This window comes from Haliotis asinina, chromosome 8 (assembly GCF_037392515.1).
Source record: "Haliotis asinina isolate JCU_RB_2024 chromosome 8, JCU_Hal_asi_v2, whole genome shotgun sequence".
In the NCBI taxonomy this organism is placed as follows: Eukaryota; Metazoa; Mollusca; class Gastropoda; order Lepetellida; family Haliotidae; genus Haliotis; species Haliotis asinina.
The window spans coordinates 2,560,325-2,575,196 of NC_090287.1; the positions used below are offsets into that span (position 1 = coordinate 2,560,325).

The 14,872-nt window shown below is 39.1% G+C and overlaps 1 protein-coding gene across 2 annotated transcripts in view; it reads right to left on the reverse strand.

The window, feature by feature from the left end:
* Positions 1 to 14,872, reverse strand: part of LOC137293722 (DNA repair protein RAD51 homolog 2-like) — a 55,809-nt gene continuing 40,937 nt past the window's right edge. Inside the window, exons 7-10 of one of the 2 annotated variants that reach the window (XM_067824431.1) lie at positions 8,052 to 8,118; positions 7,628 to 7,752; positions 2,685 to 2,763; positions 1 to 276 (exon numbers count right to left, since the gene is read on the reverse strand). In XM_067824431.1, the coding sequence (XP_067680532.1) occupies positions 185 to 276; positions 2,685 to 2,763; positions 7,628 to 7,752; positions 8,052 to 8,118 (363 nt within the window). In that variant the 3' untranslated portion in view covers positions 1 to 184. Of the gene's footprint in view, positions 277 to 2,684; positions 2,764 to 7,627; positions 7,756 to 8,051; positions 8,119 to 14,872 lie in introns of both variants that reach the window. The other variant, XM_067824430.1, reaches the window with a different exon arrangement.

Sequence of the window (14,872 nt, forward strand, 5' to 3'; positions counted from 1 at the left end):
AACAGTTGGAACAAATTATTTATTCTGAAATATACTGTCATACACTATTACAAACACAAACACTATAATATTACATCACTTTCATCACTTGGCTTTCAATGACATCAGACACTGTTCAGCTTTCTAATAAGGTGGTTGTTCACAAAAGCCCTGGAACTGGGTTCGAACAACATGTCATGCAGTCTCAGACTTGGGGCATCTGTATAGGAAGAGATGATCGGACTCTGATGTGTTGCATGCTGGGATCTGTTCCATGGTAGTGACCAGCACCATCATCTAAAAACATCAACATTTGCATCAATTCAGGTCTTCTTGTACAATGTCCCATTCTCCCTAGGTAGAATGTTCTGCCTCCCTGTGCAATGTTCTACATCCCTGTGAAATGTTTCACTTTCCTGAACAATGTCCCATTCTTCATATACAATCCCCACACTTCTGTACAATGTTCTATATCCCTGTACAGTGTTCCATTTTCCCCTACAATGTCCCATTCTTCATATACAATGTCCATACTTCCTATACAATGTTCTATATCCCTGTACAATCTTCCACTTTCTTGTACGATGTCCCATTCTTCATATACATATTGTCTGTACTTCCTGTACAAAGGTCAACATCCCTGTACAATGTCCCATTCTTCATATACTATGCCAGTGCTTCCAGTACAATGTTCTAGATACCTGTACAAATATTCAATCCTTCCAGTACATTATTCCACTTTCCTGTACAATGTTCCATTCTTCACATATAATGCCCACATTTTCTGTGTAATGTTTCAATGTACAATGTTCCACTTTCCTGTATAATGCCCCATTCTTCATATACAACACCCATACTTCCAATACAATGTTCTACATCTCCGTACAACATTCAGCTTTCCTGTACAATGTCCCATTCTTCACATACAATGCCCATACTTCCAGTACAATGTTCTAAATTCGTTGTACAATGTCCACTCCTCCCTCATTCTCTTCCCACAGAGGTTACTTGTTATATCTTCTATGAACCACTGTTCTAATATGGCCATGTTTGGCGGTTCTTATAAAATCCCCTAAAGGCAAAAAATGGTAACAGATTTATTTCCCTTTTTTCTGTGCAATCTGAACACGTGTTACATCGACCTAGATTCAACTTGACAAATGCAAGCAATGTGGAGAAAGAATATAACATGACTGAGTTCTGTGTAGAGGAAACATTTGAGTATCGTGCTCTGGAAGAGGTTCTAGTTTTCACGATGCATCTGGAAATTACCGAGATCTTGTGAACGATCACTTTTGACACAAGGTTGCTGATTGCACAACTAAATCTGATTACCTCCAATCACAAGTCTTGAACACTCGCACCATGAAAGGGTCGTATTAGAACAGAGGTTATGTAGGAAGATGTGACAGTACAATGTTCTACATCCCTGTACAATGTCCTATTCTTCATATATAATGCCCATATTTCCTGTAGAATATCCTACATTTCTGTACAATGGTCCACTTTCCTCTACAATGTCCCATTCTTCACACACGATGCCCATACCTCCTATACAATGTTCTACATCACTGTACAATGTTCACTCCTCACTGTACAATGTTCACTCCTCACTGTACAATGTTCACTCCTCACTGTACAATGTTCACTCCTCACTGTACAATGTTCATTCCTTCCAGTACTATGTTCCACTTTGCTGTTCAATGTCCCATTCTTCATATACAATGCCCATACTTCCTGTACACTGTTTTACATACCTGTACAAAGTTCACTCCTCCCTGAATAATGTTCAGTCCTTCCAATACAATGTTCCACTTTCCTGTACAATGCCCCATTCTTCACAAATAATGTGTACACTTTCGGTACAATGTTCTATATACATTCTTGTACAATATTCAGCTTTCCTGTACAATGTCCCATTGTTCATGTACAATGCCCATACTGTACAATGTTCTACATACCTGTATAATGTTCACTTCTCCCTGTACAATTTTCAATCCTTCCAGAACAATGTTCTACCCCTTGTACAATCATCAATCCTCTATGAACAATGTTCTGTCTACTTGCACAATGTTCTACTTCACACACAATGCCCACACAATGGACTTCACCAAATGCAAGCTCATCGAAACCATTCACATCAAACGCCACAAGCCCACCATCATCCGTGACCCAAGGATATTTCATTCCATCTGCTTATGATGCACTCCTCTACCAAGCCCAATCAATTGTATAAACATCTCATTCTCCATTGTAATTCCTTCATTGTAACCCCCTTTATTTGTACATGTCTGGCTTCCATTCACTATCCTTTGTGTACTACTGGCTTCTCCAGCTTTCTGCTTCTCCAATCATGGCATTATGTTGCTCCGGTTGTCAATTGTGATTTCTTTGTTTACTATGTTATCTCACTGTTTTAATTAGTATATATATATATATATATATATACAAGTTCTGGATTTTATGGATCATTCCTGCTTCACAACAGTACAAGAATCTGTATCGAAACGTCGCAATCACGCAATAAAGAAGTTGTTACCCATAACAATTTGTCCTATTTGTACACCTCAACTTCTAAAATGCCACTCAAACAAATATTCTACCTCCCTGTAAAATGTTCAACCCTCCCTGAACAATGTTCTGTCTTCTTGTACAATGTTCTACCTCGCTGTACAATCTTCAATCCTCCCTGAATAATACCCTACCTTCCTGTACAATGCCCTGCTTCTGCACTGTGTAGATGAAGGATGTGAAAGGTGCAACAGGTGACTTGGCTACCAGCACCTACAACAATCCACATCAAACAAGCTTAATTGAAATGACATTTCTTAACTGTTCTAAGGATACATACACGTGTTTACCTGCCCCTAGTCATCATCCAGGTACACCTGTATAAGCCTGATGATGACTGATGTAATTAGTCTGTTTACCTGTCTCTGGTCATCTTCTAGGTCAGATAATCTGTAGGATAATCCTGATGCCCAGCTAACACAGAAATGTTTTGAAAACATTTCCATATCATTAAAAAAAAAAGATTTTAAAACGTAATTTTTGGATTTTTTTGTTTTACGTTCTATGTTTTTATGTTTTGATGAAACCTTGGCAAGAAACTATCTGAAAACATTTTTTTCATGAGGTTTCCAAAACGTCTCAGATATGTTTTGGTTGAACCCTCTTGCAATTGTAGAGACATGTCAACTTCAGATGTCGTTGCAAGGCTAGTTTACTAAGTGTTTTGAAGCCCATCCAAAGCATAAGTAAATTTATTAATCATTTCATCCGTTATCAACAGTGAAAATGAAAACAAGACAATGACATGTTTTAAAGAATACTTTATTTCATCAATACATATGGAGGATAGTCATTCATATTTGTTGCTGGACTCTCCTTGCATCTATGTTGGCTTCTGAAATAAACACAAAGAAGTTAAATAAATATTTACTGTCACTCCACTTTTGATGAAGCTAAATTGCTGTTAAACAAAGTTCCTGTGTCTTGAATCTATGTTGAAGAGTTCAAATTCCCACCAGTACTTATCGAAAACTTAAAATAAAATAAATACAGATCAATCAACCTCAACAGATCATAAATCATATACAGTAGGAAATAATTCATTATATAAAAACATATTCAAACATTATATAAAATAAAACATATAAAAACAATCTGTCAGATTGTGCAAGTGATTTCATCTGATTATATATGATACTTCCCCAAAATACAGGCATCATTTACATTAGGAAGTTGTGCCACAGTTTTACGTAAATGAATATTGAGTATTTCAAACATATGGCCCACGTTAGAAATCACTTGCCTTGTAATGGCAGGATGAACTTCTATTGAAAAGTATTTGTTCATGACACATCTTCATCTTGTTCTTAAGTCGCACAGTATATATTTACTTATGAGGGGGTGATATTTGTTGTGAGGAATCATGGTCTAGTTGTTAGGGAAGTGACATATTGTTTTCACTACAAAGTAAGGAACTGGAGTCACAGACTCCATTATTATATTATCCCCCAAATTTCTGTACATCACTGATACACCAGACTGTCTAAGGACAACAGGTTTTTGTCAGTGGATATCACCATGCACTCTACATTGCAATATTTGAAAACACTGAAACACTGTGACATAGTTTGGATATGAATGTGCATTTGTTAATTGACCACTCTGCATATCTATATAAATGGCTATCTCACTTTGCTTGTACTATTGATTTTGATCTTGTGAACACTGAGCACTCATTTTAACATTACGTCACAAAGATTTTATACCACAAGTAATATCTATCGCACATATGTTGATAAAACATCATAGGAATATATACAGTTACAAATAAAAGTATGCATGTTCACAAGGCTAGATACAGAACTTGACTGAAGAACAATAATGTGAATACACATACCTCCTTTCAGAAAACTGTCGTCTGGTACAGTCTTCTACATCCAGCAGTGTGACGAGTCTTCCCACCTGCTACCTGCAGAGTCTGATTTTGTATCAGGGAACATTCCTCTGAGTTGACATGAGATTGCGAGTTGTCTGCCAGAGAAGCCGCACAGCAGTAAACAGGGAATTATATTTACCATACAATGTTGGATAAGTAGTAAGTATTACAGTACAGAAGCAAGTGATACTACTGAAACACATAACAAACTATTCCTCTCGACAAAATGTTCACAAAGGCTTTAAGTTTCTCACAAATATTTTTGAACAAGTGTAATTCCATAAGCATCATTTTACAGTTAATGTGGTGAACGGAGAATTATTATCAGGAAAATTTAACCTTAGAATGTTTCACTAATGATTTTTTAACATTGTGATTTGGTTTCAATCAAACTTTTTGAAATCCTTCGCCAACGTTTCAATAATGTTTCTGAAAAGTTGGTGAGTAAATGTTTGGATCTTGTTTCTCTATAACGTTTTAATGTTACTTGAATCGTTTCAAAATAACATTTTAACAAGAGTCAACAGAAGATGACATATCCCCCAGCCCCCATATGTTTGAAAGGACAAATCATCTGAGAGTTACTCATTGTTTCTTTAGATTAAGTGAGCAGCAGTGGAAGACTTAAAAATAACTCAACAATTTTCAAAGCTCATGTAGTTTTACTTGCATACCTTTGAATCAACGAAATATTTCAACGTCACTATATCTCCAAGTATGTCCTGATTTGACATGATACACGACACGGTCTTCATGTGATCACTGAACCACCATACGGTTTAAATTGAAGTCCTTATTTGACTTCTAATATTTGTGCCCTGATTTGGCACTGTGTGTGAGACAGTCAACGGCAGCGTGGCTACCCTAACGAAAACATATCTAAACTCTCCTTGCTCAATGGCTGTGTACACCAATGTAGGCTTCTTCGCGTGAAGCACGTTTTTCACGATTTGCTGGCCACCGTCTTCAAGTGATGCGTTTGTGGGAATGTTTTGGGTTCGTTTGGACCTTCTGTCCACTAAGTTTGAATTGTTTCCATGGAAGTCATGAAAATTATAAATGCCATATATCTGTAATCAGCAATGTCACAATTTCAAGATCCGTCTCATATATCTGTTGAAAGATATGAAATGGTTTTCGAGTTGTGCTCTGGGAACGAAGCCCATCCCTCCATTTTGAGACTAAGTCCAAAACGTTTCCATGGAAACCAAGACAATAATATATCACAAAAACCTTTAAAAACCAAAAGGCACCACTTTGGTGTCTGCCACACATATCTGCCAAGTTTTATTGATAGATATTAAGAAGTTTTTGAGTTCTGCTCTGGAAATGAAACACACCTTTCACTTTTCAGACTAGGTCCAAAATGTTTCCATGGAAACTTGAGAAAATAGTAAATTACAAAAACCTGTACATAGCAAAAGGCACCACTTTGGGGTCTGCAACACATATCTGCCAAGTTTTAGCAACAGATATTCTGAAGTTTTTGAGGTCTGCTCTGGAAACAAAACACACCTCTCACTTTTGAGAGTAAGTCAAAAACGTTTCCATGGAAACTGAGAAAATAGTAAATCACAAAAACCTGTAAACACCAAAAGACACCATTTTCGGTTCCAATTGATATATCTACCAAGTTTTGCAGAAAATTATTGCAGGGTGTTTGAGTTCCGCTCCAGAAATGAAGTCCATCCCTCCATTTTGAGACTAAGTCCACAACGTTTCCATGGAAACCAAGAAAATATTAAATCACAAAGACCTGTAAGTAGCAAAAAGCACCACTCTAGAGTTCTGCCCTGGAAACAAAACACACCTCTCACTTTTGACACTATGTCCAAAACATTTCCATGGAAACCGAGAAAATAATAAATCGCAAAAACATGTAAATACCAAAAGGCACCATTATAGGTTCAGATTAATATATCTACCAAGTATTGCAGAAAAATATTGAAAATAAGAAATCACAAAAACCTGTAAATAGCAAAAGGCACTACTTCCGATTCTCACTGATATATCTACCAAGTTTTGCAGAAAAACATTGAATAGTTTTTGAGTTTTGCTCTGGAAACAAAACACACCTCGCACATTTGAGACTATGTCTGAAACGTTTCCATGGAAACTGAGAAGATAATAAATCGCAAAAACCTGTACACAGCAAAAGGTACCACTTTAGGTTCAGACTGTACATCTACCACATTGTGCAGAAAAATATTGAACGGTTTTGGGGTTCTGCTCTGGAAACGAGGCCCACTCCACCATAAGACTAACATCAAAATGTTCCATGGAAAAACCAAAGAATATATAAATGGCAAAAATCTGTAAATAGCAAAAGGCACAACCATAGGCTGAGAATACTATATCTATCAAGTTTGGTCTAAAAATATTGAATGGTTTCTGAGTTATGCTCCGGAATCAAACTGATTACGGACGGATGGACAGATCAGGCATCGACTATATACCCCCATATTACATGCCGGGGGATAAAAATGTTACGGTTAAGAATTTGCCGTGACAAAAGGCGTAGGAAATCCCCTGTGAACCAGCAAAACAGAACAAAGACAAGTCTAAAACATTCAAATATTGTATTATTAAGCAAAGAGAGCAAGTTATACAAAGTCACAAGTCAATTTCATAATACCAATTTCAAATACAGTACAAATGAGACAAAATCCAAGGCGTTTGGTTCACAAAATATATAGCAAACTCACCAAAGTCTTGATATGATAGTGAGAAACAGTAACGCAGAATGTAACACAGTGAGCGGTCAGGCAGTGGCTATGTAGATCAGGCGTTGACGGATATTGATGACGTGTACTCCAGTAAATGTGTCTGTGTCCATCGACAACACGGCAAGTAGCATTTATATATACTGTCATAGTTTCTACATCGTTCAAGCACTTACGACCATCGCCACAAACATGGAAAGCTCTAGAACAATCGCAGTGGTCTCGTGTTTATGTTTTTCAAAGGGAGGTAACTCTAAAGTACTGCTTTAGAGGCGTGCCGCTTAAATAATTCTCTGTAGGAAAACCTTAAATATTGTGACCCAACTACAACAACCGCAATAATAATTAATAACAACCCAAATCACGGAAAATACACTCTCGCAACAAAAAAACCCCATGTCCATGAGAAACCACTAGAAAGCGTTTTAGAAATGTTTTGTGTTAGCTAAGTGATGACCTGTGTAATGAGTCTGTTTACCTGTCTCCGCCCAGCTTCCAGGTACTGTAGAATAAGCCTTGTGTTGACACTGTGACTCCATGTGTTGCCTAGTGCTGCTGTCACGAAGCTCCTGTCTCCCTCTTCTATCAAACTGCTGCTGCCATCTACTGGGGTTTGATTTATATATTTACGTTATATTTCAATTTTCAGTCATTTCAAACTTTACTATGTTGCTGATACAACTGGGATCTTTCAGTTAACAACTAAATGAGTCATGCATTGTTTGTCTTCTACTGAGCACAAATCCCATTTTACTATCGAGGGTCGAGCATTGGGTGCAGGGGGAGAATTCTACCATGGAACCTTGCAAGTTGAGGTATGGTGTACTGAGGTTCTGTCCCACCTATTCTGCATGGGTCCTTGTTTATAAACAATATGTGTACATTATGCCTGAAACACGTACCAAGCTCACTGTCCACCACTGCATCTGATCTGCCATACCGTGTTGTAATTTGATTAGTGACAACCACCTGAAAACAACATGTGAGTCAGTTTACTTTAGCATAAAAGTAATATATATTGCTTAAAAGAACCTGTGAATATCTGTACTGTTTAACTTCCAAACAACCTGTAAACAGATTCGAAGGAGTGAGTGAGAGTGGGTCAGTGTATGTGTGTGTGTATGTGCGTGCGTGCGTGCGCGTTTACACCATGTTTAACAATATTACAGCAATATCACGGTGGGGTACACCAGAAATGGGCTTCACACATTGTATCCATGTGGGGAATCGAACCCAGGTCTTTGGTTTGAGGAGCAAACACTTTATCCAATAGGCTACCCCAGATTTAGAGGAACCTCCCTTAAACAGAACCTTTCAAATTGGCAAAAACCACAATGCTAAAGCATTCCTCTTCAGTATGAGACTTCTTAGCTGTTACGACAATTCTCTCAACATGATGGGCACAATGTGATTATCATTTGTCTCTACAAGAGTTTAAGAGCGAATTCATTAAGCCACTTAAAATTCAAAGCCAAACTGTTACTAAAGCAAAATTAATCAAGTGTTAAGGACTCACTTCCTATTCTGAGGTACACTACTCAATACAAGGAACATCTTATATTGGAAGGTTATGGATGCAATACCAAACAACCTGCACAGATGAACTCAAGTCTTTTGAAAGACCTGGATGTTCTTTCATTTCTTCAGAAGCAGGGGATTCTTTCTGACTACACAAAACCTTGCCTGATCTAGGACCTTGACAAGAGACTTTAAAAACAACATCTTCAAGCAAATGATTTTGATTTTTAGGCAAGAGCTTTGCACTTGTGTCCAGTACACTGTTTCAGAAGTATAACGATGATGGAAACATTCAAAATATGTAGAGATAATTATATCTGATTTTATTAACAAGTGTTCCAAATGTGTTCCCTTCCCAGACTGTTAAACATACTACATGAAAAATGGTACCACAAAAATAAATATATGTAAAACATTGCGAAACTTCCAGGAAAATGTTGATAACGCTGATGTGAAAACAATAAACATAGATCTTCACACAGCTCCACCTATCTTGAAACAAACACCAGCCATAATTTTATCTCTGGAAATCCAAGATAATACATCCTTCAAGAGTTTCCGATTCCATCATAATTCCCACATAAACCTTGCAATCACTATGTGATAATGTCCTTCAACAAACACACCAGAGAGAGTCCTAATGGGGGATTCTCTCAAGCCCTGACAAAATCTCCCGAGACTGTGAGTTCAATTAAAGATGCAATATGATGCTGGAAAAACTAACAAAAGTTCTCCCAGAGTGATGATAAACATGCGATATAGTCATCGCAGAATCTTTTGTTTCTAATAAAAGAAGGAAAACTCCTAACCCAAATGCCAGTGATTGCCTTAAACAGAGATGACATAAATATTTATCTTTCAGCATTGAGTTTCAGTACTTTCATTTGAAGCAGATGGGGAAGTTAAATGAGACACAGACAAACAGTCTTAATAAGTTTGAAAGCTTTCTTTTATCTTTCTGTAGGCAATCCTCCTGACTTTTAGGTTTCTCTGTATTTTTGTGTTTTTTTCCTTTTAAAAAACTGTGTTTATCTATATGACCTTGAAAAATGCTTTTGTTTGTCACTCCTCCAATGTGACCAATATTCCAGCTGTATCATGGCAGTGTGTGAATATTCAAGTCATGACCCGCACAATCCAGTGATTGACATCTATAGCATCAAGACTTTTAGATAAGATGTAATGACATTGATCAACCAAGTCAGCCTGTTGGACCACCTGATCCTCACCTCATGTAAGTCTCCTCGTATGGCAATGATGCTTAATACTTAATACGGGAACATCACAGGATGAACAGAAAATACACCTAATTCTTTCAGTTTTCATTCGAATATATACCCAAATATTTTTTTTCATTTTATTTCTTTTTTTCCATTGGTAAAGTTATACACCCAAACATAACACCACATCCAAGATGGCTTTTATTTTATGTACAGAAATTCAGTATTTCTTTACAATCACTGCTTGCATGATTGACACAGTCTCAAACACCTTTCCTATTTCTAGATAACATACAAATGATTTATCAATTAAAGGTAAACATAACAAATGATATATTTGGGAATGCAATTTCTCATACAAACTGCAAAAAAATAATATTTTTGATGCAAATTATTACTGGAGTTTTGCCTGATTTTATAGCATTTGGGAAAGAAAAAGAATATATTGTTTTTTTTTAAAAATAATTCTTTTAATTCATACAGGACATATGGATAATTGAGATTGTTTCCTGCCTAGCTTGTGCTTGGATCACTAACTGGTGGCATAGATGGAGTGTTGCTGAGTATGGGGATGTAGAGGGAGAGAGCAACGATAATAATCAAATGATCATTATCACTGGTTTAACCTTTTCCTTTATTTTCCAAAGCAAGTTTTGAAGCCAATAAGAACATTGTGTTACAGGTTTACAACTGTACTGGCAGTGACACAGTCCTCAAGCACCCTCCCTCTGCAGGATCCACTTATTGGGCAGTAACTGTGGCTACACTACAAAGACAGCTCTGATGCTGAACATGTGGTTCTGTCTCCCACGCTATAAATGTGTTCACAAGCCACCACAGGTTCCTACTTGAAACCATTTGAAACTGAAGTCGTCTTCACAGAGCCAAGCCAAAGACTTCCAAAACACGGGAAATATGGACATACTTAATGTTTATTTAAAACCAACCTTTGAGATTGTATGTAACTATCTGTAAACAGAAGTATCCCATTCCAGAATCAGTAAGAGGTGTCAGGAAAAGGAGTTTAATGAAGGTGATGTTGACAGGCAATCTACAATACCACGCCCTTGTTTCCTTTGGATCTAAACATTTAACTGTTGCTTCTTTCATCATATTTAACAAGTGCCTTTGAGAAAAACACTATTGAATTTTGTAGGGTTTTATCTCCAAATTGCATGTCCTCACAAAAATGTGAAGAGGTCCTCCAATGATAAGAGGACCTTTGAAAGTATTAAATCTTACAATATCTTGTTTCTCGTTTGTTATGATACAAGTAGTTTTCAAGAACATACTTTACATTTCAAGTCACCTTATAGGGATATAGATTAAACACAAAATATCCAATAGTTTCATTCAACTATAAAACAAATAATAGTTCTGTTTGTTTGTGAAAAAAAAAACACATTCACACAACTAAAATGATAAGAAAAATATGTCTTTTTCACTCTTGTGACTTATACACCCACCCATACACCCTTATACACTTCATGAACCAAGGCACAACATATACCAAACAAGTACTACCACCAAACATACAGAACATATGCTGCCACCACATATACCAAACATGAACTGCAACCAAATATACCAAACATATACTGGCACCAAATATATGAAATGTGCACTGCCAACTTGCCACCAAACATCTCAAATATGTATTGCCACCAAATATAACAAACAAGCATTGCCACCAAATATACCAAACATATACTGCCACCAAACTGTAACACCACAACACCATCCCATCCCACCCTCTGATACTGTAACACTAAAACACCATCCCATCCCACCCTCTGATACTGTAACACCACAACACCATCCCATCCCACCCTCTGATACTGTAACACCACAACACCATCCCATCCCACCCTCTGATACTGTAACACCACAACACCATCCCATCCCACCCTCTGATACTGTAACACCACAACACCATCCCATCCCACCCTCTGATACTGTAACACCACAACACCATCCCATCCCACCCTCTGATACTGTAACACCACAACACCATCCCATCCCACCCTCTGATACTGTAACACCACAACACTATCCCATCCCACCTTCTGATACTGCAATACCACAACTGAAAAATATCTCTCACAGGCTTGCCTCTGACGTTGGATACCTTAAACATTCAGGTGCTGGCATTCAACAGCAGTGGCTGGTGTGTGTCATGCCCTCCACCTTAAGGGAGCGTGATAGTTTGTTAGTAAACACACAGTCCAGGTCCCTTTTCTCACTCTAACACAACCTGTTTGGCCTCTCCAGGACTGAGACACATGTGTGATGGTGTGCAGCTGGCCTCAAAGTAATCCACAGGCTAAACATGTGTGTTGCACACTTAAAGGATTTGAACATTCATCCACTTTGTCAAATACTAATGTAGGACTTCAGATTAGATAATTAGTGTAGCACTTCTTTCGGAAACGTTGAGAAATATGTTGAAGTACTTGTGTTTTCTAGCATAACTAAAACTTTCTTTCAAATGGAAAATTTGTAAATGGTACAAAACTAACAGTTGGAAATAAGTATGTGAGTGACTGATTTTTGGAAAATCTGCAGGTGTAACATACTTCCATTAAAAAGTAACCATGTGAAACTAAAAAGAACACTTTGATCCTATCTTTCCAAACATCACTGACCCGGGACACGCTACATCTCTGACCCGGGTCACGCTACACCTCTGACCCGGGACACGCTACATCTCTGACCCGGAACATGCTACATCTTTAACTCAGGACATGCTGTATGCTACATCTTTAACACTGGACATGCTACATCATTGACCCGGGACATGCTACATCATTGACTCGGGACACGCTACATCTCTGACCCGGGACATGCTACATCATTGACCCGGGACATGCTACATCTCTGACCCGGGACACGCTACATCTCTGACCCGGGACATGCTACATCATTGACCCGGGACATGCTACATCTCTGACCCGGGACACGCTACATCTCTGACCCAGGACACGCTACATCTCTGACCCGGGACACGCTACATCTCTGACCCGGGACATGCTACATCTTTAACTCAGGACATGCTGTATGCTACATCTTTAACACTGGACATGCTACATCATTGACCCGGGACATGCTACATCATTGACCCGGGACACGCTACATCTCTGACCCGGGACATGCTACATCATTGACCCGGGACATGCTACATCTCTGACCCGGGACACGTAACATCTCTGACCCGGGACATGCTACATCATTGACCCGGGACACGCTACATCATTGACCCGGGACACGCTACATCTCTGACCCAGGACACGCTACATCTCTGACCCGGGACACGCTACATCTCTGACCCGGGACATGCTACATCTTTAACTCCGGACATGCTGTATGCTACATCTTTAACACTGGACATGCTACTTCTTTGGCCCGTGACATGCTACATCTTTGACCCGGGACACGCTACATCTCTGACCCGGGACATGCTACATCTTTAACTCCGGACATGCTGTATGCTACATCTTTAACACTGGACATGCTACTTCTTTGGCCCGTGACATGCTACATCTTTGACCCGGGACACGCTACATCTCTGACCCGGGACATGCTACATCTTTAACTCCGGACATGCTGTATGCTACATCTTTAACACTGGACATGCTACTTCTTTGGCCCGTGACATGCTACATCTTTGACCCGGGACACGCTACATCTCTGACCCGGGACATGCTACATCTTTAACACAGGACATGCTGTATGCTACATCTTTAACACTGGACATGCTACTTCTTTGGCCCGTGACATGCTACATCTTTGACCCAGGACACACTATATCTTTGACCCTGGACATGCTTCATCTTCGACCTGGGATATGCTACATTTTTTACCCTGGACATCCTACATCTTTGACCCTGGACACACTACATCTTTGACTGGGGACATGCTACATCTTTGACCCAGGACACACTATATCTTTGACCGTGACATGCTACATCTTTGACCCTGGACACACTATATCTTTGACCCAGGACACACTATATCTTTGACTGGGGACATGCTACATCTTTGACCCTGGACACACTACATCTTTGACACTGGACATACTACATTTTTGACCCAGGACACACTATATCTTTGACGGACATGCTACATCTTTGACCCTGGGCATGCTACATCTTTGACCCTGGGCATGCTACATCTTTGACCTGGGATATACTACATCTTTGACCTGGGATATACTACATCTTTGACCCTGGGCATGCTACATCTTAGACCTGGGATATACTACATCTTTGACCCTGGGCATGCTACATCTTTGACCTGGGATATACTACATCTTTGACCCTGGACATGCTACATCTTTGACCTGGGATATACTACATCTTTGACCCAGGACACGCCACATCTTTGACCTGGGATATACTACATCTTTGACCTGGGACACACTACATCTTTGACCCTGGGAATGCTACATCTTTGACCCTGGGCATGCTACATCTTTGACCTCGGATATACTACATCTTTGACCTGGGACACACTACATCTTTGACCTGGGATATACTACATCTTTGACCTGGGACACACTACATCTTTGACCTGGGACACACTACATCTTTGACCCTGGGCATGCTACATCTTTGACCCTGGACACACTACATCTTTGACCCTGGACATGCTACATCTTTGACCTGGGATATACTACATCTTTGACCTGGGACACACTACATCTTTCACCCTGGGCATGCTACATCTTTGACACTGGACATACTACATCTCTGACCCAGGACACGCCACATCTTTGACCTGGGATATACTACATCTTTGACCTGGGACACACTACATCTTTGATCCTGGGCATGCTACATCTTTGACCTGGGACACACTACATCTTTCACCCTGGGCATGCTACATCTTTGACCTGGGACACACTACATCTTTGACCCTGGACACACTACATCTTTGACCCTGGACATGCTACATCTTTGACCTGGGATATACTACATCTTTGACCT